The 27,230-nt window shown below is 39.0% G+C and overlaps 1 protein-coding gene across 3 annotated transcripts in view; it reads left to right on the top strand.

The window, feature by feature from the left end:
• Positions 1-23,658, top strand: part of tbcelb (tubulin folding cofactor E-like b) — a 32,564-nt gene extending 8,906 nt beyond the window's left edge. For 2 of the 3 annotated variants that reach the window (XM_079816117.1, XM_079816116.1), the window contains 5 exons: positions 693-874; positions 2,717-2,973; positions 3,391-3,517; positions 3,745-3,861; positions 18,487-22,043. In XM_079816117.1, coding sequence (XP_079672243.1) covers positions 693-874; positions 2,717-2,973; positions 3,391-3,517; positions 3,745-3,861; positions 18,487-18,811 — 1,008 coding nt within the window. In that variant the 3' untranslated portion in view covers positions 18,812-22,043. Of the gene's footprint in view, positions 1-692; positions 875-2,716; positions 2,974-3,390; positions 3,518-3,744; positions 3,862-18,486 lie in introns of all 3 variants that reach the window. The other variant, XM_079816115.1, reaches the window with a different exon arrangement.
• Positions 23,659-27,230: the final 3,572 nt, after the last annotated feature.

Genomic DNA, 27,230 nt, shown 5'->3' with positions numbered 1-27,230 from the left:
ACAGTGAGATTAAAAAATATTCAATTCATTAACATTACCTAATACATTACGTATCTTGAACTAACAATGAACAACAATTGCTAAAGTTAATTGATGCAACTGAAAATTTAAACAATTCATTATTTTATGTTGAAATTAACAGACCAAGATTAATATATGCAGTACAAGTTGCATTAAATCATGTTAACATATATAACTTATTGTAAAGTTTTACCTGATTTCACTATTCTGATGTTGGTGAATAGGACAATTATAGGAAAAGTTAAGTTGCGGGCACATTGAATACAATTGAAAAATCAACATTAAGCCATTCAAAATAATTTATATAGGAATCCGCATGTTCAGGAATTTTGAAAAAGTATTTTGAAACATTTCCCCACGCAGATTTAGCATCATGTAAAAAATGTTTAGACATATTCACAACATTGAGCAACAGAATACTGCTTGTTTTGGAAAAGATTTCTGTTTAAGCAGTGCTTTGTGTATCACTACACTATTGACAGTGGACCTTTTTTGCTGGCCATATTTGGCTAATGTAACTGCACCTTTACTTTGACAAGTGTATTTTATGCACAGGTGAGACATTTAATAGTACAATGAAGTAGAGGTCTGCTACCTGACAAAAGCTCAACAAGACAAACAGGTTGGGTTTGGTCAGTTATTCATTCATTCTTTTCCTTTCCTCTCTGTAGATAAGCAAGATCCTGTCTAACATCCCTAATCTAGACTTTCTCAATCTGAGTATGAATCCACTGAGAGGGTCGAGTCTGGAGCCTGGAACTGCTGAAGCATTCTCAGGCCTCCGCCGCCTTGTGCTCAATAACACGCATGTCACCTGGGACATGGTGCACACACTTACACGAGAGACCCCAGAGTAAGTGTGTGTGTTTTGTAACATTTCAGTAGCCTCTGAACTTGCATGTGTTGTTGCCCCCTGCTCATTAAGATTATGTCTGTGTTGATATTTAAGTGTGCATTTAAGTTATTTATGATTTAAGTGTGCATTTAATCTCTGCTTTGCAAAAGTTTTACTTTTTTCCCAAGCATTCATTGATAGGACAAACATGTTGTATAGGGTTGCCAACTGTTCCGTATTAGTTGGGATGTTCCGTATATTGGGCCTAATTGATTTTTTCCCCCTACGTGATCTCGCTTGTCCCGTTTATTGACTGATCTAACCACTGACTGATACAACAGCAACAGCAGCAGTGCTGGTCAGTATATGTTACGTAGCCTAAATGCACCAATTCCTCCACAAAAGAAAATTCGGGCAATGTGTGACTCTAGACCATCTAGAGTCTATACCATACGAATAACAAACACTAAATTGAGAATTAATCATTCTTTTGGGACAAATTATTGTTTGATTTGCTAACTGCAGAATCCTCCGCCGTCTGGTAAGTCGGCAAATCCCTTTCACTGTGCTCGTTTTGATTTCTGCAAATCAGTTTTGGCGGATACAAACAACATGATTATTGTTCATGAGTCCAACATCCAGCCACACAAAAAAACATGCAATCTACCTGCCGGAATAATATACTGGTGGGATTTGCTGCTCGATAACCATTTCTGATTATTATCAATGTTTTTTTTTTTTCAGGATATTTTTTCATTATAAATGTCTTTACTGTCACTTTTCATAAATGTCATGCATCCTCCTTGCTGAATAAAAGTTTGACCTTCTTTAATTTCTTTCCCAAATAAAATATTTCTGACCCCAAACTATTGAACGGTAGTGTATAATGTTACAAAAGCTTTCTATTTCAGATAAATGATGTTATTTTGAACAATGGTTAGTGTGTAACGTGACATTTTTTTATATTACATTAAAATTCTTTTTAGAATTAAAGGAACACTCCACTTTTTTTGAAAATAGGCTCATTTTCCAACTCCCCTAGAGTTAAACAGTTGTTTTACCATTTTCAAATCCATTCAGCCGATCTCCGGGTCTGGGGGTAGCACTTTTAGCATAGCTTAGCATAGATCATTGAATCTGATTAGACCGTTAGCATCTCTCTCAAAAATGACCAAAGTTAATGTTTCAGTTTAGATATTTTTCCTATTCAAAACTTAACTCTTCTGTAGTTACATCATGTACTAAGACCGACGGAAAATGAAAAGTATAATCTCATTCCTGCGTAATAATCAAGGAACTTTGCTGCCGTACCATGGGTGCAGCAGGCGCAATGATATTACGCAGCACCTGAAAATAGTCCCAAGCACGGTCTCTGTGCAAGCAGGTTATGTTTATGGAAGTTAGCCTATTTTCAGGCGCTGCGTAATATCATTGCGCCGCTGCACCTATGGTACGGCAGCAAAGTTCCTTGATTATTACGCAGGAATGAGAGTATAGTTCCTAGCCATGTCGGCCTCGAAAACTTTTTGCAACTTTTCATTTTTCCGTCGGTCTTAGTACACGATGTAACTACAGAAGAGTCAAGTTTTAAATGAAGAGTTTTGTTTTTGGAGGGCTCCTTGTTTTGGAGGGCTCTTAAAAGCATGAACTTGATTTTAATTAAAAAAAAAAGTTAAATACTAGCCTATAAATCTAGACGCACCCTAGCGGCAGCAAATGTAAAAAAAATAAGAAATAGCTGCACAGAGATTATTTTTAGCATTGTGCGGCTGGTGTATCGCACTCGATGCAAGAAGAATACACTGATCATTTTGTCATACAGTAAATCTTGTGTGTTTTTTTATGGTTGTATGTTTGTAGGCTGGAGGAGTTGTTTCTGTGTCTGAACGAGTATGAGAGTGTGAGTTTGTCATCTATATCGTACCCATCCCTGCGCCTGCTGCATATCACAGATAACCAGCTGCAGGAATGGGTGGAGGTGCGTAAACTGGGCCTCATATATCCGGGCCTGGTGTCTCTTATCCTGGCAAACAACTCTCTCGCGTCTATCCACGAGCCTGAGGACTCCCTACATAGACTCTTTCCCAATCTGCGCAGCATAAACCTGCACAACTCAGGTGCTGGACTGCATAAACACCATCTCTGTAGACAGAAAATCAGAAAGGCTGTAGCTATGCTTTGAAATTTGGGGACATGAGAGATTTCTGTCAATTGAAAGTCCACATAATCCATACAAATCAAACACAATCACTCTATATGATGAACAGATACATTTTTTTAGATTAATTACAGCATCATTTATTACAGCAGATGTAATATGATAAAGGAAAGCTAAAATGTGCTTGCCTGATGCGATTTGAACTGTCAAAGTTGTGTGGAGTGTCAATGGAGGGACAGAAATCTTTCAGGTTGCATTCAAATTTCTTCATTTCTTTTTCAAAGATGAACAAAAGTATAATCTGTTATTGAATTGAAAAATTTAACTAAACCTTTTATAAATTATTAGCTAATATGTAGTTTGTGTGTTATTTTAGGTCTATGTCGCTGGGAGGACATCGAGAAACTGAATTTCTTCCCAAAGCTTCAAGAGGTCAGAGTGATGGGTATTCCTTTACTGCAGCCCTACACCGATCAGGAGAGACGTTGTCTTATGGTAGCACAGTGAGTAAACATACACAAAAGTAGACATTTTTGAATTGTCCAATTGTTAATAATTGTTAGATATGATTAAATAAATCAGTGTGGCCTCCAATATGGAATTATATGTCAATGCATTCATGCACTCCCTCACACACATATACACACACACACACACACACACACACACACACACACACACACACACACACACACACACACACACTTGTCCTTCTGCTGTGTTTTGTAAGGTTGCCTAGCGTGACTGTATTGAATGGCAGTGTTGTCACTGATGGAGAAAGAGAGGATGCAGAACGCTTTTTCATCCGCTACTACCTGGACTGCCCTGAGGATGAGCTACCACAGAGGTAACCCCACCCACAACCTTTTTGACTACCACTCTCAATATACACAACTCTTTCAATCTCTTTCTATCCTATAAAATGACTGGTGTCTGTATCATTGAAATATATTATAATATATTTTTATTCCGTCATAACTACAAATCCAAGTCTTATCTGTGACTCGTTACCCATTTTTCCACAGTTTAATATGTTGATAGGTAAATTTACTTTTTGTTCCTTATCACATCTGACTAGCCCTATGGTTTCTTTCTTTAGCTGTAGTCATTCCCAAGTACTTCTTCACTGGCAATGTTGAATCAATGTTGAAGCACTCTTGCGTCATATTTTATTGCTGTTCCTCTAATATTATTTTAAATTTGTTTAGTAATGTGTTTGTCTTTATTTATCTTGTTGTAAAGCACATTGGTCAACTTGGGTTGTATTTAATGGTGCTATATAAATAAAATTGACATTGACTTCTGAGTGAAAAGGATTATGGAGAAATCTTTTTTTAGGGTGGTGGACTTGGTTCTATGCATTGGTTGTTGGATGGAGGCAGATCAGCTGAAAGCGAGCTTGCAGTCAATTGTAAGAAAGAGACAGAATTTTATCAGCCGAAGATCCTGCATATGTCATCAGAGATACCTTTACCAGTATTAAATTCTAAATAATTCAAAATAAATTCTCAAACACTGAAGGTTAGTTCAGTCCTTGCAGTTTTTAATTTTTCAGTATTGCTCGTTTCTGAGTGGCTTTCTATTGAAAGTGGTAAAACTGTTCTTTTCTTTTTTTGCTGCAATGTAATAAAATCTTAACAATGAGAGAGCCCAGCCATCTCTTTCCGGCTTAGCTCTCTCTCTCTCTCTCTCTCTCTCTCTCTCTCTCTCTCTCTCTCTCTCTCTCTCTCTCTCTCTCTCTCTCTCTCTCGTCATGTCTTAAGTATCATGGTGGCCATCCACTACATTCAAACCTATTTTCCTGTCACTTCTTTTCCTTTAGTTTGGTGCCTCCAGTTATCCAGGCGACTTTTAACGCTCCCATCCCTCACGTGTTACCGCCTCCCCCGTTCCCAAATTGCTTCTGTTTTTTGGGGGGACTTTCAGGGATTATTTTGGTGGGCCTTTCGAGGGATATTTTGGTGGGTCTTTGCAGGTCAAACCCACATTCTTTGCACACCCCATTCCACTTAACCTGAGAGAGTGTACGTAGGACTTTTTCAGTGACTACGGCAAGCCCCAGCTTCCAGCAGGGGATTCTAACCTTTGGAAGACAATGTGTCCACTCTCTCCCTCCTCAAAGACGCCTTTGTTCTGGAATACTCCAATCAGAAAATCGATACACAAGGTGGCAGCTTTATTCGTTCTTCCCCTCCTAACATCCCCCTCTCTCTCCCTGTTCTTCTCTCCTGCCCCTTTTCATTTGCTTTGGAGGGGATTGAGTTAGCTGGAGGATTTTATGGAAAGGGGATGGAATGACGTCCCTGACTCTCCTGTTTTTTCCGTTGAGCGATGGAGACGTTGTTGCCTTTGTTCTGGATAGCTCTCAGACCTAGTGTCTAAACAGTTAAGACACAGAAGGTCCCGCTCTAGCTTTTGACTGTACGATTATTGTCTGATAATATATCACGATTTCTACAGTTATTGCAAATATACCTTATATGCAGCAATAAAAACACCCACAAACATACCACAATTTTATTGCAGCATTCGTTAACATGCAATTAAGATATTCATTGCTACTTCTAACTGAAAACAGTTGAAAACAAATACTTATGTTAAAAGAGGTGCAATTTTCTGTATCTGCTCTCTCACACCAAAACATTCCACAAAAACGTTTGTATACCCTAAAAAAAAATATATAGTATATAGATTATAATCATTTAAATGGTGGCTGTCAAAATGTTTTCATGACAGATTTATTCAAACATGTATTCAAACACTTAACAGGTTAAGTAAAAATATAATGAATATATAATATAATACGTATATATTGCCAAAAGTTTTGGGACACCTGCCTTACATGTACATGAACTTTAATGACATCCCATTCTTAATCCGTAGGGTTTAATCTTGAGTTGGCCCACCCTTTGCAGCTATAACAGCTTCGACTCTACTGGTAAGGCTTTCCACTAGGTTTAGGAGTGTCTTTATGGGAATTTTTGACCATTCTTCTAGAAGCGCATTTGTGAGGTCAGGCACTGATGTTGGATGAGAAGGCCTGGCTTGCAGTCTCCGCACTAATTAATCTCAAAGGTGTTCTATTGGGTTAAGGTCATGTCTTTATGGACCTTGCTTTGTGCACTGGTGCGCAGTCATGTTGGAACAGGAAGGGGCCATCCCCAAACTGTTCCCACAAGATTGGGAGCATGATATTGTCCAAAATGTCTTGGTATGCTAAAACATTAAGAGTTCCTTTCACTGAAACTAAGGGGCAAAGCCCAACCCCTGAAAAAATAACCCCACACCATACTCCCCCTCCACCAAACTTTACACTTGGCAAAATGCAGTCAGGCAAGTACTGTTCTCCTGGCAAGTGCCAGACCCAGACTCATCCATCAGATTGCCAGACGAAGAGAGAAGCGTGATTTGTCACTCCAGAGAACATGCCTCCACTTCAGTGGCAGTGTGCTTTACACCACTGCATCTGACGCTTTGCATTGCACTTGTTGTAAGGCTTGGATGCAGCTGCTCGGCCATGGAAACCCATTCCATGAAGCTCTCCATGCACTGTTCTTGAGCTAATCTGAAGGCCACACAAAGTTTGGAGGTCTGTAGCTATAAACTGCAGAAAGTTGGCGACTTCTGTGCACTGTGCGCATCAGCACTGTCTCTGTGATTTTACGTGGCCTACCACTTCATGGCTTAGTTGCTGTTGTTCCCAATTGCTTCCACTTTGTTATAATACCACTAACAGTTGGCCGTGGAATATTTAGTAGTGAGGAAATTTCAGGAATGGACTTATTGCCCTGGTGGCAACCTATCACTGTACCGCGCTTGAATTCACTGAGCTCCTGAGAGCGACCCATTCTTTCACAAATGAAATATTCTTTGGCAATATAGTGTATTTATAAAAGGGCTCCTCTCTAGAGTTAATTTCTCTAGGGAAGTAACAAGTTTACGGACACTGAGTGGCTTGAGTGAAAAGCATCACATGAAATGTTGTTCACAAGTTGTTTTATTGACGTCTTCTTGCAGCATGATTACATTAGAAATTATACATTTCAGTACGTGGCTTCTTTCAAATACCTTCTGATGTTCATTCATGTTTATTTAGTGCTATAACTAATAGTAAATATATAGTATAACTAAGTAAAGCAGAGAGATGACCGGTTTACGTGCGCTCTGTTTTGCCACTTGGCTACAGCAATTTGTCACACCACATTAAGGAGCATCAAAATGGTGTTTATTATTTGAATTTTGTGATAAAATATATAGAATTTAAAAGCTGAGACCCTGCTCTTATCAAAATAAAGCAATTACTGAACAGGAGGCGTTAAGTTTTTAAGTTAAGTGGAGGCGTTTAGTTAAGCCCTGGAAAACCTTTAAAACGGCCATATTTATGAAAAGGTACTTGAAATGTGCTTGGAATTATTGAACGATAATATATATGAATTATTGTTTAATTTTTTCTCGAAAAAAATACAATCTTTTCACGCAAAAATAACACTGCATCTATCTGATATAGATGTAGATCCATTTCCCATGGATATGAACATGATATTTCTCATATATTTGATTCAGCTTTTATTCTTTTGGTTAATCATATAGTCAAGAAATTTGAGAAAAATTTTTTTTTGAATGATGATCTTTGCCATAGTATCCATTCCAATGGTTAAGGGGATTTCCCATGACTGGGACATCACGGGTCAATAGATTGATCTCCTTTAAGTAAGGCATCAGATTCAGCTTAACCCATGAGTCACTTTGCTTGTCGGATGCCCCTTATAAGGTGTTGTTCAAAGTTAAAATATTTCCAATTTACAACCTTGCTTCCATCAAGAATGAATCGGCGTTTTTTAATAAATGGTCTGCTAACTCGCTCTTAAAGTCAGTCCCTTGCCGCCACCTACTGCTGTAGCTATGTAACTTGCACTAAAGTCCTTGACAAATCCCCATAACTAAAATACAGATCGTTTCTCAATGCCAAGTACGCCAACAACATTATAATATAAAATATTATTTATTGAACAATAATAGCCATTATAAACTTTGTATTAAATATATATTATTAAATAGGTTATAAGTTGGAATCAAATTTTGGATACCTTATATCTGTAATTTAATAGCCTGGATGCCAGCCGAACTTAGCCCCGCCCACAACATTTTTACTCGGGCAGTTCGGTCTGGACTTGATCCATAGAGAAGTAATTATGCCCGACACACAATTAGGGACAGACCAGGATTAGACAGAACAACGATTACAGGAGACAGATTGAGTATTTATGTGAGGAGAAACAGTGGAGAACAGCGGCAGGTGTCTCGGAGAGAGACCAGTGTTAGCTAGATAGAGACCAGTGTTAGCTAGATAAAGCTAGCTAACGATATGATCACTGTGCTCAGATCACAACACTGTACTGATTATTATCATGTATCAGGCAATAGCAAAGCTGGTAACGTTGTCATCTAGTAAGTTATTGATTTACTTACCAATAACAGAAACTTATAGGCTTGACCGTCAGGAAAAGTCACACTCGTTAATATCCGTTCACACTAAATGGTGTGAACGGTCAAGCCTAGCGGTTCGTCACATCTCCCGCCGGCCGCCGAACCACAGACAGTAATGTTGTGTTATTGTGTTTATCCTTTATTCATTAATTCTGTATTATGGGTTTATTTTGTGCCGATTCACCGCTAGTGTGAGGATGTATATGACGTTATGCGTATGCATTTGAGTGAACTTGAATGTGCATACATGGCAATGGCATGAATAAAATATCACATAATTCAGAACTTTTTTTCGAAAAAGTGTGAGACTGTATTCATTTGTGTTAATGTACATACTTTGTATTCATTCATGTAAACACGACGGCAAAGAAGCATCGCGTGTGGATGTTTATTCATCCTTAGGCAAGCTACACACGAGCCGCGCCGAAAGCACATGCTAGAAATAGAACTGATGCGACACGCAAAAGTGTTGGAAGCGTTTCCAGGCAAAATAGAATAGGAAAAGCTGTTTGTCATTTTGACACGAATACATATTAATAAATGACATTTTTATGTGTGAAAGTCTCTAGGTTTTGACATAAATGCAGATATAATTGTAATAAAAAAAAGTATATAATATCGATTTTCAAATATTGCACCTGCCAATGCAGAACAAAATATTTTGTAGCCTATTCGGCCGTCAATACTGCCGAGTGCTGATTTCTTTGCTGTATCAGTAGGCTATATATTTATATAAATATTTATTTATATATTTTATGTTTAACATGAAGTATAGGCCTTCCACTACGTCACCTAGCAGCAGCGGCGGCGCGTCAGACACGCTTCTGGTTTGCAAAGACACAGAAAACGCCACGCAGCTGAAACGCAACAAACGCCACGCTTGCAGTGTGTAGCCGGTCTACAGATAGAAAACGCCACGCTCACGTCACGCAGCCAGTGTGTAGCCGGCCTTACATGAGTATAATAATGTTTGACTCCATCATATCGCCGGGATGATAATCCTCCGGTCTAAAGCACTATACACACCACAGTGTGTTTTGAAGCAGATGCGCGAAGGGAAGTCCCGTTTCTTCACCTGCACAAAACGCCACCATGCAGAATTCCTAACTTTTTTTTTTTAGGAAACCTGTGGACTCGATGCCCTGACAGGTTGGATAATAATTTACCATGACAATGATAAATTGGAATAGAAAAACTACCGAAAATACACAGACTCTACTGAATACCAACCTATTCTGCCCTGAGCCAACGCAGAGCTCGGCGAACCACTCCCTCTCGTGACGTAATATGACGCGATGTTGAAAAAAAAAGCGCTTTTTCCAAGCGGCCAACGAAATGGCCACTTTATCTACTAAATTTGTGCTCTTATGTCTTTTTAAAACATTTTAAATCCTGCACTACCTTTTCATATGGTATTTTCATACAAGGTTATATATTAATCTCGAAAAAAATTTAACCTGCAATATGCCCTTTAAGTTAAAAAAAAACAAATCCTCAAAAAATAAACAATAGTTTTGTGCAAACAAGTCATTAGATTTCAATATAATTACTTTGTAATTAGTTACAATGAAATGCTTTACATTTTACAAATGAAATCCTTTGTTTTCTTCTGTTATAGCATCATTAATAAGAATCATATAAGAAGTTTATACCCTCTTTCTGTTTGCTCTTCTATGCACTAAAAAAATCTAGGGCTTTTGGTTCGCATACTTAAAGTTGCCATAGTCATTGCACTGTGCTGCACTTTATTTGCACCATTTTGTTTTATTAGTATATTTTTATTTATCAATTTACCTTTTCTTTCTTTTTTGGAAAGATAATAAAGATATTGTTTTATAAGTGAGATATTTGATTGTAGTCCTTGAAAGCCAAAAATTAGTGCTTGAAAAGTCCTGGAATTTTATTTTACATTATTTGTACAAACCTTTATTTTTCATGTTTTTTCCAAGTTTTAACCGTAGCTTCCAAATTCTTACGGTTTAATAATAGTGACCATTTTAATCACGTTTTTTTGTGAAATCAGGTCATCGCAACATCCCTACTCTAGCTATATTTCGGGAAACTGGAGATGCGGAAGTGGGCCTTTCTCAGAAATAATGTCCTTTTGTAATATGTCTACAGTGTCAGATAGTAAAATAAGGTTTTGTAAAATAAAGGTAAAGGTCTTTTAAAATAACCCTCTCTTAAACATGTGCTTTTGTAATTTGATCATGATAACATTAAGAACAAAAAAGAGATAAAGTCGGCACACCACGGCTCCAACAAAACAGAAATTTATTGAGAGACTCTCACAAAGGTCTCCCCAAGATTCAAGGGAATTAATTCGTACAAGGTGGCCATGAATTAATAAGTTGTGGGATCAATGTTGGATCAATTCATGTTTTTCCAAACCTGTAAAAAAAAAAAAAATTTTTAAGTGGACCATCAGGGAGAAGTTTAGCAGAATGTCTGAGCTGCTCTCTTCCTTAAAATGAAAGTGGATTAACCTTTGTTTAATCAAGAACTCCCTTTTTCGAAAGAGACCTGGCCAAAAAGGAACACCATTAGTTAACACAATTAAGATTAAATGCAACAATTTAACAAAAGTAAAATACATAGAATAAAGACATAGAACAAAAATAAAAATACATTAATATCGCGTAAGACTACAAATACATCATACAAAATCCAGCCCATGAATAGCAATTAGACTCTTGACTCAGTTACATAATTATTTATCAGTGTTTTAAATTGTCCCATTGTAACAAAATTATTAAGCTGTAGTGCGTTCTGAAGGTTATTCCATGACCAGGGCGGTAAATAAGCAAAAGTCTTTATACCAATTACAGTTATAAAGTCCCAACCTAAACTTCAGCTTCTTCGGTATGTGCAATATGCACTCTAAAAGAAATTGAGCCCCCTTTTTCAATCGAGTAACCTCCTATGGGTCGAGTAACCCCCTATGAATGCCAACAATATCTGAGTTCTAAAAGTGAGCTATTGAAATTTTCATAAATTTAGTTTTCGTAGCTCAAATACCAACTTAAAGGGATAGTTCACCCAAAAATTAAAATTCTGTCATCCTTTACTCACCCTCAAGTGGTTCTATCTGCTTGGTTACAAACATTCTTCAAAATATTTTCTTTTGTGTTCAGCAGAACAAAGAAACTCATACAGGTTTGGACCAACTTGAGGGTAAGTAAAGGATGACAAAATTTTCATTTTTGGGTGAACTATCCCTTTGAGTTCATATAATGAAATTGCAGTTTTTGAAAATAAGTCTGGAGCTCATCAACAGCCTCAGTTTCATCTATATAAACATTTTAGCTGTAGGCAAGTCCTTCACAATATTATTTTTAAAAGCAGAAAATATAGAACAGGAGCTAAAATTTTACCTTAGGGGACTGCCTTAGAGATTTCCAAAGAACTTGACTTATATCCATCCATATAAACCACCCAGCCCAATATCACTGTCTGTCTAACAGCAAATCATACTCAACAACACAAACATCAACAAAAACATCACAAAAGTCATAAAAGTTACAAACATCACATATTTACTAAAAATGACAAGACATATTGATTGCAGTGGCGGCAGGTGATAATTATGTTTGGGGGGGGGGGGGGGGGCAGTATCAAGATGCATGTTGACTAAATTCAAGCATTAAAGAGAAAACAGTGTCTTCATCTTTTTACACATTCATTTCCCACATATAATTGAATGAGGAAAGGAAAAACAAAAGATACAAAACAGCAACAACAGACTAGCATGTTGACTACTTGAACATATACATTTTGCTATCCTTTCTTTCCAGCAAATTTCTCAATGACTCTCCGATTAAAGTCAGTCATCTCAGTAGTGTCATGACGTTTGCATTGTTCAGTCAGATATTTGAGGTCTCTTACCCCCGTTGTTGTCCACAAAACTTCAGTACCGACACAGGGAAAGCAATAAAGGGCATTGCTAACAACACATCCAGCCAGCCACCTCCGTTTCTCATAACAAGAGCGTGAAGCTCCGAGTGCAGCTTCATCCTCTGTCACTGGCCTGCAGCTGGATTTGTAAATCGCGTTGGTCCGGTTCAGGATCCTTTTTTATCTTCCAACGAACACCTTGTGAAAGAATTTAGTTTAACTGCTGCCATCTCTACGAAACTGATCATCATAACAAGGTTTTGGCGGAGTCGGAGTGATGATGTTGCCCGCGCACTTTCGCTTTAGTGGCCAAGAGTGGAAAGTTGAATGACAGGTGACGAGAACCAATCAGATTGGATACAATAACACGCATCCAATTCTGATTCGCAAGGGACGCAGCGACCTGCGTCCGGAGGAGGATCTTTAAAAACCAATTAGAGACCAGCTTCAGGTCACATGCTGCCCGTATATTTTTGGACTCAGACATCCATTTGTCCGGCGTCCCTCGCCCATGTAACAGCCTGAATCATATTGAAGAACATATAAAATAGTTAACCCATCAAAGCCAGTTTTTATTAAATGCTGAGGCTCTTACTAACAGCCAGCACATCGTTTGAGTTAACTGTTTTATTTTTATTTCACTTTTATATAATTTTTGTATACATGTATATTTCTGGAATTTTGATGGGGGCGGCGCCCCAGCGCCCTCTATTGACCAGCCGCCACTGATTGATTGACAACTGTGTGCACATGGGAAACGTGGTTTTGGAACATTTTCCACATGAAATCTAAGAAATTGCGTTCATAACGTAGATTACGCAGTGGTGACGTTGTCCACATGTGAAATTCATGTGGTCTTTATTTAAAGCTACACTGTGTGATATTTTCCCCCATCTAGTGGTGAACTTGTATATGACCATCCAGTGAATTTTAGTTTCTGTTCTGTTCAATTCCGATTTCGTTTTAACTCCTACGGTGGCCGATTTAGTCCAAGATTAATATGGGTTCCTGTTCGACCTCGTCAACATTCGACACGGTGCCTGTGGGATATTCTGTGCGCAGTGGGATGGTTGGAACTCAACTGGCCTAATTATTCGGCTAGAAAGAACTGCAGCTAATCCAGAGTGAACTTTGATGATAGTAATGTTTATTCAGTCATCCAATTGCAAGGCATAAACAGGTTTGCTTGGATATGTACATAAATGTGGTTTCTGTGAGAGAACAAATTAGGATGGTAAATATACATGATAATGACATGACAGAATATACACAGTTAAGAACTGTATAACTATACTTATAAGTTACATTTGTATAATGTAACCGTAAACCAGAGCTTATTGTACCACATATAGGCGCTAAATGCAGCTGCATTAAAAGGAGCTGAGCTGCCGCTGCTAACAAGCGGTGTCCGGTTACAAAAGTGTGTGCGCAGGTTTAGCTCTGTATAACAAGTGTTAATATGCCGATCAGACCTGATACATATTTCCATCAACATACATTACAAGCAAATATTTTCTATAAACGAATAAACATTGTTAATAACTGAATGACTATTCAAATAGGTGAGCATTACGCTATTGTATGTTGACACAAAAATACTTCTGAGGTAACATCAACTGAATTACATGATGACACACTCTGAAACACATCCACAATGACAATAACTATTATTACTTACGGAGTTATTAACGCACAGAAATACCACACAAGGAAAAACAGACTTTTGAGGAATAAACAAGCCAGGAAAACTCCGTATAACTCTGTTACTGGAGCTGCTGAGATGAAAACTCTCTGCGCATGCACCAGACAAGTCTGAACAAGTTGACGCGCACAGTGTTAAAACCGGTTAAAACGCGAAAGGCGAAGCTTGAATTTACGGGTATGTCCCTCTTTGGCTAATGTACTTTCAAGATGGAGGGGCAACATGGCGACCACCGTTAGATCCCATTACCTTATGTATTTTCAATGGCATATTATAAACTTACGAGAATACTTTATTACTTGAAAGAAGTAAATATACATTAATGAGCACATATATTTTTGAAAGAACTAAGTGTTTTTAGCTAAGAATAGACTAAAAAAGTTACACAGTGTAGCTTTAAGGGTGTAATTATTGTTTGAAAGAAGAAAGAAAATCATAAGCGTTTCAAAAAACATGAGAAACTTTTAATGAATGAGTGAATTATTCCTTTACAAGTCACTTTTTAATTTGTTTCTTCTTGTGCCCACCGGGACCACTTCTTCAGAGACTTTCTTTTCAACTCCTATGTAAACTGAAACCAAGGTACACTGACCCTCATTTCTGACCTTACACCATCCACATCCTCTCTATTTCTTTCTCTCTGTCCCTTTCTGTCTGTTTCTCTGGAGGGAAAGCCTTTTTCCCAGAAGGATGAGGTTGAGATGAGAGTTGGCACTAGAGGGTGAAAGGGCAGGTGCAGAATTAGATGGTAAACTCTAGATATGGGTTAAGGTTGCCCCCTTTTTGAACCCAGTCTGCTCTTGCCCCCACCCCTTGGGTGCAGATCAGAGCTTAGGCTATGTTACCGACTCTGTGATAAAACTCTGAAAGAGGGCAAAGATCTGAGAAACAGAGAAAGAGATGGACAGAAAGAAATTATGCCTCTCTGACCTCAAACACACCTTTAAACTGGGCCCTCTTTGAATGCATGAGACGTAACCCGTGCAGAGACCCATTCAGCCTAATTTATGAGACTCAAACTCTGGTAGCATAAAGTAATGGATAGAACCATTTGAGAGACTTTCAAAGTGATTTCACAGTAACCTTAGTCGCATTTACGGTTACTTAGACATAAACTTTAGGTATAAGTAGGCATTGGACTGTTATCTTTGTAATGCTGAAAAGATGTAGAGATTTGAGCGCTGGCTAGTGTAATTCAAACCCTTCACTGCTTGATTGCTCACATCGATTTCCTAGATGAGGCTTATATGCGTTATTTAGTGTATACTTAAGAATATATTTGCAAAACTACTTTATTGGCACTAGAATAGCTATTTGTACTGTTAAAGTGTTAAATACTTTAGATTTAGTTTATTTGTACAAAGGCTGCCAAACAAATTGGTCCTAGACATCTTCCATTAGGCAGCTGTGAGGTACACTATTTACATAGTGCAGCCTATATAGGTAAGAGGGTGAAATAGGTGAAGGAGTCCTATACATTCAACAGCTTTTGAGTAACTAAAACCTGAGCCATGGCCATGGGCATGTTGATCCTCCCTAGGAGTAATTGGAAACACAGGAATGATAGCAGGGTGGAGGAAGCAAAGACAGGGATGAGAGGAGTAGAGTGTGAAGGAAATGAAAGGGGCTATTGGTCTTACTGTCTTAGAGTAACCATAGCCAGGGACCTTGTTGACATTTTGATGGTGAAGGACAACATAGGGGCCTAGAGGAGAACAAGGATGTAAGAAGGCAAATGTATAGGGAAAATCTAAGTGCGTCACTCTTTACAGACACTGAGAAATTTAAGAAGATAAGTGGATGGAGTAACCAGGCTCTTTAGCATCCATCATGGTGGATGTCGATGCTAAACATGTCATGATAGAAGGATTCATAGACAACATAGACAAGTCTTGCTCCCATTTAGGTTTGAACTAATTTAAGTGTATCGTGGCGTCTACATTGAGCTCGAGATGAAGGACCTGGGTTAATAACGCATGGCATATACAAACTCAAAACATTTCTTTTTTGTATTATGAGCAGAATTTCAAGTACTTTTTATCGTCACTAAGGACACAATGTGCATGCAACATCATACACAATGTGCAGTAGTGTCTACAGCTTTGTCCTAATTCATTTAAATTAACTCTTTTCCATAATAAATCAAAATTGCCCCGGGCCCACTGAAGCCAAATTATTGGGTCTCATTCATTAAAATCTTATCATGGACCCTGTATTGAACTACGTGAAATACACTGTATAGTGAATAGGTGAACAATTTTGGACACTAGTGTATGCAAAAAATACAGTACTCTTGTTTTGTTGTCTCTTATTTTGTCTTATGTAACTTTTAGTTGTTGGAAAATATATTCTTGGTCTCATGCAACCACTTAAATCATTACTTTAGCAACCCATGAAGATTTACTAGTTATTGCATACACTGTGTAAAAAAAAACAGATCAGAGAAAAAAACAGATTAACTGATGCAAAATGACAGTTAGTACTAAAGACTGGATAGCACAGATTCCAGTTGATTGGGGATGTGAACAAAGCCTAAGATTCTGTATCTCTGCTGTGCCTTTCAAAGAGGCTCTTACCCCAGGTTCATCCAGGGTGACTGCCGCTGTAATACATGTACTGAAGTTGCTTTAGATAAAAAGCCAAATTGGTGACAAGTAAATAACGCAAGAATTTCCTTGGGTCCCAGGAGATATTTGTCATGATAAGTTGTAGATATCTAAATATTAAGCTAATGGTAATTGTGCACTTTATCTACCTGAAAACAGATCATGTTGTTTTTGGGGCCATCAGCAAATGCAGTATCTACAGTAGACTCACTGTATGGCTCTACTATGAACACTGCACGGTGGCGACTGTCCGATCCCATCTTTGAGACTGATCTAAGCACTGTTTGAGGAATCCAAAGCAGCTATGTTATCACAGCGAACACCCATTCGCCTTCATTAAAGGAGCTTAGCCACACTAAATGAGACCCTTGAGTGAGACTGTTCTTTCTCTCAGACAGAGTGGCACTTTGTATAGAGGGGGCAGTATTCCCATGGTGAAGGCAGGGAGCCACAGGCACCTACCCAGGCTCAGGCTCTGCTTTGTAGGGAGACTTTTCTGGACAGACTGGGGAAATTACTTTGATTGGCTGTGTCGGTTACTGTAGCCCTCTAAAGCTAAAAGACTTTTTTTGTGGAGATTTTATTTAATTGTCCCTGCCGATCTCCTCTTATCTTTCCCACAATCCTTAAGCAAGACAGGAAAAAAGCGAGGGTAAAAGGGGTGGTGGTAAGAACTTTCTCACAGTTTAAATACTAAGTGTGCTTTACAAACACACAAACAGGTACACAAATACACAACCACGTCTTCTCACAAACACACAACTCTATGGTAAATTTTTTTGGTGCATTGATATTAATTTCGCTTGTAAATAAGTCTCTCTTAAACATTTGAGTGTGATTGACATTTTGATGAAAACTACTTAAAGGGATAGTTCACCCAAAAATGACTCGCCCTCAAGTTGTTCCAAACCTGTATGAATTTCTTTCTTCTGCTGAACACAAAGGAATATATTTTGTAAAGTATTTTTTCCACCACTATAGTAGTCAATGGCTGCCGAGATCTGCTTGGTTACAAACATTCTTCCAAATATCTTATTTTGTGTTCAGCAGAAGAAAGAAATTCATACAGGTTTGGAACAACTTGAGGGTGAGTAAATGATGACAGAATTTCTTTAAGTCAACATGCCGGGTTTTGCAAGCATATATCAAGTACAAGTGTGCGCTACCTGGGTTTTCGTAGCCCATTAGATCTGTTCCAAAACCTTGTAAGTGTACTTGCAAGTCCAGTGCCTTGCAGTTGCCTTCTAAGGCAAGAAACCTTGCTTTGTTTGAACTGAATTAGAACAATTGGAACAATCTAAATAGGCAGAATCTCACACACATTGCGGTCTAATATAAAAGTATGATAAACTTGTTAGCATTTTTCTAAGCTAACTCATTCCTGCAGCACTCTATAGCAGTCGTTCTTAACTCTGGTCCTGAGAACCCAACACTCTGCCCATTTTGTATTAAATCCTTTTTTAATCAATATTATTATTATTATTATTATTATTTAGTATTTACATTTTGTCCAAAACAAGTTATTTTAAAAGGAAGCAAAATGTTGCTGCCTACTGTCTGGAATAATAGTCTGTGTAAGTATTATGATGATTCAAAATGCTTTCTATGTAGGCAATTCACTAGGTTTTAGAACAGAGCTATTGTATATTCTCTCTATGCTTGCTTTCTAACTAAAATCTACTCAACATTTTTTTTTTAACATAAGTGGGTCACTGGATGTAGCAGCGAAAATAGCATGGGCTAATCTCACATGGTTCTCCTTTCTTGCTGTCCACTCTTTCAGGTACCACACTTTGGTAGCACGCTATGGCCGCCTAGCCCCACTAGCGGAAGTGGATTTGCGCCCTCTCTGCCATGTCCAAGTTGAGGTGCACTTCGGGGATCAGACAGAGCCCCTAGCGCTGAGATTGGATCAGACAGTGGGAGACCTAAAGAAGCAGTTGAGAGCTGTGGTCCAGCTACCTCCAAACAAGATACGTGTGTACTATATCGACCGGCAGCTTGGCTACGCGTTAGAGCCTCAGGAGATGAAATATGGAGCTCGAGCACTTCATTCCTACAGTATACGAGATGGAGATGAGATCTTGGTGGTGCCTAAAACACAATGACAGAAAAGAGATCAACAGCTGGGCACTGTTTTGGAAAACAATTACTGGTTAAGATGTTTCCAGATTTATTGGAATACATCTTCCAATAATGGCAATGTGAATGCTGTGAACAGTGCACAAGTCAGAATGCCTTATATTTACAACAGAGAAAAACTGATTTCCCAGCATCTTCAATCGTATTTAAAAATTGTTCCAAAAAAGAGACTTTGGAATCAGGATTAAAACCCCTTTTTAACTTCCACTGCTCTGTAGATGTACAGTATGTATGCTAAAAAAATGTGTGGACTTAATCATTTTCATTGATGTGTGTTTATGAGACAGCTTCTCAGGAATTACCCACAACCCCATACATGCCTCTACTCTAAAGAGTATTTTACCATTTATTAAAGTTGCAGTACAGATTATTTGGGCGTAATTAAACTGTAATTAAAGGGGGGGGGGGGCTTAGATGAATATGATTTGAGGCACAGGCAATAATTTTATAAGAGTGAATGTCATTAAGAATGTAAAAACTCGCCCCCTTCTTAATGTCTTAAAGACATAATGTACAAAGTAAGCAAAGACAAAAAAGGACAAATATCTACAAATAACATCTTTTGTTGGAGGTAACTGTCTTACACAGTTGTTTTGTTCTTTTTCAAATAAATCATGTTACAAAAGTTAGGCAACACTGATATTGGACATATTGATTGCTAGATATCTATTAACACAACTTACACTGCATCATACATGTGCTGTAATAATCAGTTTATTTACAGATGTGATGTAACCACGCAAACACGACTGATGTAAAAGTGTAATTTCCTACAAAATTTCAACCCGACTGCTCATAATATAAAAATGTTTTGTTCATTTTTAAACAAAACATCTTCCAAACTAAATACCAAGATAATTATATGAACATACAGTAGTGTCAGTACAGAAATAACCTGGTCACTGCACCTAATTTAATTGTGTTCCTACAATGAGGTAGGTGTTCCCAGGCATTTAAACTATAGATGCTTTTTCAATCAAGACACTGCTGCCTACATTTCCTAAAAAAAACTTAACAATTGATAGACATCTTGGCTAGACATGGAAAATGCCAAAATTACTGAATACAAGTTCCATATCTGTAGATTGTGAATGCTTAGATAAAGGGAAACCTAGGGCTACCTGTGCCCTTAACATAGAGGTAGGGCCATTAGATGAGTAGGTGGTCTGGCATGGGTGGGGGGGGGGGGGGGGCATATAGAAAGTGAACTCTATCCTCCAGCTGTGACACCAGCCACTTCTTTTCTGCTTAAATTACAGCAGGGTCACCTACAAGCCTGGAGCCCTCTAAAGTTTACACGCTTTACATTCACAAAAGCCCCATTTCCACCGAAATACCCCGAACAATTTGTCCCAGGAATGTTTTTTTCCCCCAGTCCTGTTGCTGTCTGCACTCCCATCGTGGTCTAAAGTACCGTAAAGATTAGTCCGGTGACGTAGGAATGCGCGCAATTTCATCCTCCGCATATTATAACCTTTATTTTTACCAGGAAAAGAAAGCACATTGAGATTAAGAATCTCTTTTACAAGAGCGTCCTGGATATAAGCTTAATAAAGCCTGAACCTCGCCGTCGCTCCATCTGTCGTATTTTTAAACTTTACTGTTGATTCGAATAGCAAACAACTCTTACTGCACGCACCGCAACAGACTTTTAAAAGTGGTAATGGAAATAAAATGCTGCATGGAGTCAGGCAATCGAAATGCTGCGTGAAGTCAACCAATCAGCATGTTCAGCGCCTGTTCAGCATGTTCAGCAAAGTCCCACCATCGAAAGTTCCTGAACTTTGAAAAAGTACTACCTTCGGGAGCAGGGCTATTTTGAGGGGGAAATATTTACCCTGAACTTGATTTAGACCCTGGTTCCTGCGGGCGAAAAACACAGAGTACCAACCCAAAGTCCCTAGTTCCTGGGGAAAGTTTCTGCGGTGGAAATGTGGCTAAACTGTGCTCCCCTATTATGACCACAGACTGACTGCAATTCCCTTGTCATCTGATAATCAGGCATGTTTTCAGCAAGACCTCTGAAACCTCTCTCATTGGTAAAACAATTCTTTGGAGTATGTAGTTGCCATACTCTTATATATGTGCAAAGCCGAGCATGTGCTGTTGGGTTATAAACCTGCATTCGATTTGATTGATAGTTTTAACATTTTAACGTTCAGTCTTTATGGTCTTATTTTTTAACCACAGTCAGCACATATCAGTCTGTACATTTCAGGAATTGGATTACCATGGCTTTTCCTGTTCACTCCCATACCATTTCCTAGCAGAATGGCTCTAATGTTAGTGTGACTGATATAGTATAGACCTCTCTAGTTACCAAGCTGTCTCTAGGCAACCCTATCCCAGAGGGAGGGTGTTAACAGGGAGCTCAGAATCCATTAGGGGCTCAGATTAGCTATATTATCACTATTGATAGGAGAAGAGCCTTCATGAATATTGTTGGCAGATATTGAGACAGCTTTGTTTCAGTGTAACTGCATATGTCACACTGAGGATCTGTTATGCTTAAAAGTCCCATCACTGTTTCAATTTTGTCCTATCACTGGAAATTGAGTTTAATTGTCATATTTTTTGCCCAAATCCTATGATTATACCATATTGTTGCTACATTTATTTAGCTCCTCCCTGTGTAATTTTATTCTTCACTGATAATTGGAAATCCCTTATAAAGTTTACTAATGTCCTCATTTGGATAATAATCATGCACTATGCCAATGTCTCACTAGATAGAACTGCACGTTTGCTTTCTTTCTCATAAACAAACCACAGTCTGTCTGCTTGGGCACCCCTTTTCTCCCATCTTTCAGCAGTACCTGTGTCTCTACAAGTTTCTCATTACTCATATTTTGTTCTCATTGTGTTCTGGTTGTGGTGATGACACTTGATCCTCTCTGTTCTACTCCCAAAGGACATCTGGCCTTTAATGGCAGAATGTTGTTAACAGAGCAGGTGCTGACATATTTACTTATTGCTGGCTTGTATAATGGTGTTTCACGTAGTGTAAAGAGGGCCATTGGCTTGTGCCATGGATAATATTTCAGTATTAATGATTATGTGAACATTGACATGGAATATTCCTGTAAAAGGTGTGTGATTTGAGTTACTGTGAATAATGGTATTTTACCATTATGTGAAGTTCTGTAGAATGTCATACTGAAAAAGTTTAAGAATAAACAAAAGCCTAGGCTTTGCATGAAATTAATTGAGTCTTAATGTCCACCACGCTGCTAAGGTAATGACATCTCCCTTTTTAATGACATTTGTTCTATTTTTAGTAGACTTAACATCTTTACATGTTTCATCTTACATGAGCAGAGATATGTTAATGAAGTTAACAACAGTATTCAGAGATCCATGTTATGTCCTGGCTCAGCTGGTCCAGCTGTTGAACCTGCAAAGCTTGACAACCATTACACTCTGGTGAATCTAAGGTAATTGTAGTTTTTCTGGATAAGCTGGTGATAAGGTGATGTATTGAGGACAAATTGTGTGACCTTCTAACCTGTTTATTTCTCCAGGGTCACCTATGCCTGTTGCCTTTTAAGTTGTTTGCTATGCTTTCTTGTATATTCTCCACTTCTGTTGTCTTAGTTGTGTATTTACTCAACTCACACTAGGGAGAAGCCGCTGCGGAGACCTCACCAAGAGCCTAGTCAAATGCTAGCATCCAACTGGAGTCTATCCAGCCAGACAGCCACAAGCTAGCCTGCCACCTGGATCACCACAGTGGTTTGGCTGATAAAAAGCATCATGCCTAATTGGTTTCACCACGTTTGGAAGTGCTGGCCTATTCCTGTCACGCCTACAGGTGAAAGCTACACGTGCCAATTCTGGCATCGCTGTCACACTCTCAGACTCACCCACAGTTCTGTCCAACCAAGGCTTAAAACTTCCATCTCCTTAGTGGCCTTACTGTTGGGCAGCATAGCCTCCCAGAGTGCAGCTGTAGCCAGAGTTCACTGGTGGATCGGCAACACAGAGAGTTGTGCCAATCTGAGGGAAGAGGGACAAGGGGTTACCAGGGCATGAAAGCAGGGGTGGGCTACAAAGGCAAGGTCACACTGGGAGCTGCTGAGGGATTTGGTGTGTTTTGGATAGGTGGGGGTTTTAAGAAAGTTTTTTTAATCACCTCACTCTGTGGTAGAGCAAAAAGAACTGGCTGAGCAACTGGTAGCCTGATCTGCCCTGTCCACCATAAAGCAAGGAAGGCTGAAGGAAGCTCATTGTGTGGCCAGGAGGGGGAGATGTTTACTGAGAAGGTTTGAGTTACCTTAAGGGGGCTTGACATTGTTGAGGAAAGGAAAGAAAATGAGGGCAAAGCAACTGCTTGGCGTTGGATGCATCAAGGGGGTTTGGATGAAAATTAAGATATTGGATGACCCAGCCAGGTTGTTGTCCAGGACCTTTTCCAGCATACAGCGTCAGGCCTGGTGGACCTACCAGCAAGCAACTGCAGCATTAGTGCTCTCATCTATGCTTGAGTCCTTTCCCACGGAAGCTGTTCGATGACTCCAAAGGTCCTCGTTGTACCTGCTGACATTATGGTAATTCAGTCAGCCTGATTCCAATCTGCCAGGTTTGTTTGGCAGGTGGTTGATGGGGCTGACAGTTTGCGATTACATTTTATCAGACACTTGACTCCAATGCCCAGACAGTGGAGTTAATGCTTATCACCAAGCTCATAGCCATCTCTTGTTCTTGGTGGGACTGAAACTTTGTAAAGGTTTGGTTGTAAAGATGCAGGATTATCTCAGCTGAGTTGACCTATTCCAGTTGACCGATTGTTTGTAGGTCAACATGAAGTAGAATGAATGAAAAAAAAAAAAAGCAAGACCGCGTGATAAACCCTATTAGTAAGCTAATTACAATGGCAGAAGGAGATGATGGTGAGAAGATAAGGATTGCTGTCTGCTTCTTGTCCTTACTCACTCTTTCTTCTGTATCTGGACATTCCAGAACAAGATGATTCAACTGTCCAAAAGTCAGTCTGGGACCACATTGCGCTCTTTGTCAAATTCTCTGTGTCGTTGTTATGCACTAGTTTGGTTAAGAGTATGGTCTGCATTTACACAACAAAGCAACAAGGTGTAAAAGAACCCTCCGCTGGGACCCCCACATTGGTCACAGGGAATCTGGGGTCTGCGTCTGTCCAGCCGGCTTTCACACATCCTGCCCCCCTTTGGTATCTAGTTACGTCCACTGTCCTCCTAGAAACAATGCTGAGTCTGACTCAGATCTTGCTCCCATCTCCTTCCCAGACCCTATCACCGTGGATGCACCAATGATTTCCCCCCTTTTTGTCGTTATCTCACCACTGCATCAATGGAAATGAGCCCCATTTTGAGACCAACCCAGGGCTGAGTGAGCTGTTGCAAATGAGGTTGTCCTTAATTGGTGCAAGGAGGCAAGTAAGACTGGAGGGGGAGCACTGATTCGCTCACTCACGCACACACATATAGTGTCCAAGCTGATTCATGTTAATGTGGTAACCCAAGCTCTTCTCCCTTTTTTCAATCAAATAAAGCAATGTTTTTCTGCCGTGTTTTCTTTTGTAAATAAATGCCCCTAGGGTGGGCTAAAGAGCCCCAGAAGAGATGCAGTGGACTGTGAACTAGCTATGGAGAGGGCTGCTATCTAGGGAATTGGAGTTAGATCCAAAGGCCTGACATTTTCTTCAGAAATCCTCTTTGTGCTTACGGCTCTAGTTTCAATATTTCTCTTTATTTGCTTACCAAATGCACCTTTCACTGGTCCTCAGTTGTACCTTCTCTCATCCACTCTCTCTTCACCATTCTGCTCTTGTTTTTTTTATTCTTTCCTTCTTTTGAAAGACTCAACCCCACTCTCCATCCCCACCCCTCTCTTTCCCTTTACACTCCTATCCTCCCCCTTCCCCAAAAAACTGATCTCAGATTAACTTTAACACTATCCCTGGTGCAAAAGGTAGCGCCTGCCTCTGATGCGTCTCCCTTCAGTAGATCCGTACAGGGAACCCACTCTCTCACTCCTCCTCTGTCCTCTCATTCTGGGATCACTTTCTCCAGACTTTTGCTCTTTGAAATCAAGCGTACCCTGAAGCACGGATTGGGCCGTGTTTGCCATTCTTGTCTTTGGCGGTTGTCCTGTGGAATTGGACCAGCACAGTGCTCTGTTTGAGTCGAGGATTTAGGAGGGTTTTTCTGGGCTGTCTCCCCCTCCCTTTTCTGCATCCAAGAGCAGAGCCCCTCCGCTCTTGAGACTGTGTTGATGGTACCCACTTGGATGTGACTTAGAGGCTGATGCACAGGTGACGTGCTGAACTTCTGTCCTATGAAGGCAGGTGAGTGCTGATTTCTGAGTTGTGGTCTTTGAACTGGAACTGTTGTGTTTTGTTCTTGTTTTGTTTTCTTATGACAAATTTGCTGTCTTTCACTCCTTGTCAGTTTCTCACAAGTGATGTTCAGGTGCTCTCTGCCTCTTTTACACCTCTCTTCTCTCTCTTTGTTTTGGAAACACACTTTGTGTGTGAAAATGTAAATGATAGGTTTTACCTGCCAATCGGTAACTAAGAAATTTTGATAACATCTATCATTGCTATTAATGCCAGTCATCAGACAAGGCAGCTGGTTTGAGATCGGTTTCTGATAGGTTAGCCAAATGAACTTTGCCAGTCTATGTAATGTGATGTGGAGAGCAATGGATTTGCCTTTTGGCATCTCACACAGTATCTCATGGTTCACTTGGGAATCCCATCAAATGCCAGTTTTGTCTGTGCTTTGGTTTCTTGACGGAAGATGTTATACAGGACATTGTCTAAATACATAGGCTCTCTCCAGAAGACTGGATTTCAGTTATGTTGGAAGGTGGATATTTTTTTTCTCATTTGGCAATAGGAAGAAATGGTACACTTCCTTTTTTTGTAAGACTGTGACTTAAATATTCATTCTTAACGCAAGCAGCTTGAATTAAAATCTTTGGTTGTTTCCATGGAAGTTTTGAAATGCTTTATTTAATAAATGATTCCTGATTTTGTAAATGAAAAAGTAATATTTAAATAGTTTTAAACATTATTAGTAAATGTTTTTTTTTTTCATATTTAGATTTATTTCATGCGTTTTATGACAGATTGTTTTAATAAAGTATAAAATAAAAAAATGAATTAAACTGGCATTACTAGTATTCATGTAACAGCTCAATGGTAAATTAAATGTTCTACCTCTGGATAATTTTCTTACTTCGACAAAGGTTTATCCACATGTAATCTTCTGATTCATGTTTTAAGATTCCAACATTGTGTGAAATATGACAAATTTAATTAGACTTACATTAGATGCCATGTCTTGATTAATGGAGCTATAATGACTTTGTAAGCTTTAATTACAATGAACTGTAGCTTCCTGCCAAGGAAGAACTAGAACATCCACAATTAAATATTGCATAGCCATGCATAATACAAACAATGTATATAACATTTATTTATGTCATACACTTGACATATAAGTTATATACTAATTATTTAATCAGACTCTAGACCTAGCAGTATTTTGCTTTTGTGTTTACATTTGTATTAGGTTTATTTTGAGGCAAGCGGCATGTTTTCTGAAACACCCTTAAGACTGATATAGACTCATTTGGATGTATCGGTTTAAATCAGTGTTGCTTACTATTGCTCACTGTTTTGTCATTGTCTTTTTCTAAAAGACATTTGGTGCTCCTATTCAAAATATAGGTCTACCTAAAAGTAAGAAGTCTGGGGTGACAAAGTAGTTCCAGTTGACAGTTTTACCATCAGAATAATTTTAAGTTGTTATCATTTCTTTTCACCTGATACTAGGATTTGAGAAGATGTCCATTTATTTTGGCACATTAAGGCTGGGTGAATCTAAAGGGACTGAAACCCAAACTTCAGCCCCTCAGGGTTGCCGTAAAGACCCTGGCAACTCAAGCCTGCTAAATTAAACCCATTAGCCTCACTGTTCACAGTCCTTTCTCTGATGCCAACAAGTCATAGCACATAAACACTTTGTAATGGACCCTTCAGACGATGGATAGGAGCAAGGCAAGTTCTCCCAGCCGCGGGCTTACTGGCACTGTGGAGGCCTGGAACTGCATCACCATAGCCCACTCACACGATAGTACTGGAGAATGTGATCCCAATACATTGTTCTCCATCACATAATAGAACCTTTTCAACTCAGGACGAACAGGCCCACCATGGAGAGGGAGAAAGGGGGAGAATGCCCCCATGGGAGACCTGGGAGACTGCTCTTTAAACCAGGGCAGATTGGAGACAAATGCGTCTTGGCCTAGTTGTTAATTTCTTTAAATAGACTTATTTTCATACTAATAAACATTTTTTTTTTTAAATAGTTCAAATATTTTCATCTTAAAATAACTGATGTT

The sequence above is a fragment of the Gobio gobio genome, assembly GCF_949357685.1.
Source record: "Gobio gobio genome assembly, chromosome: 4".
Classification (NCBI taxonomy): Eukaryota; Metazoa; Chordata; class Actinopteri; order Cypriniformes; family Gobionidae; genus Gobio; species Gobio gobio.
This window is presented reverse-complemented; position numbering and strand designations above follow the sequence as displayed.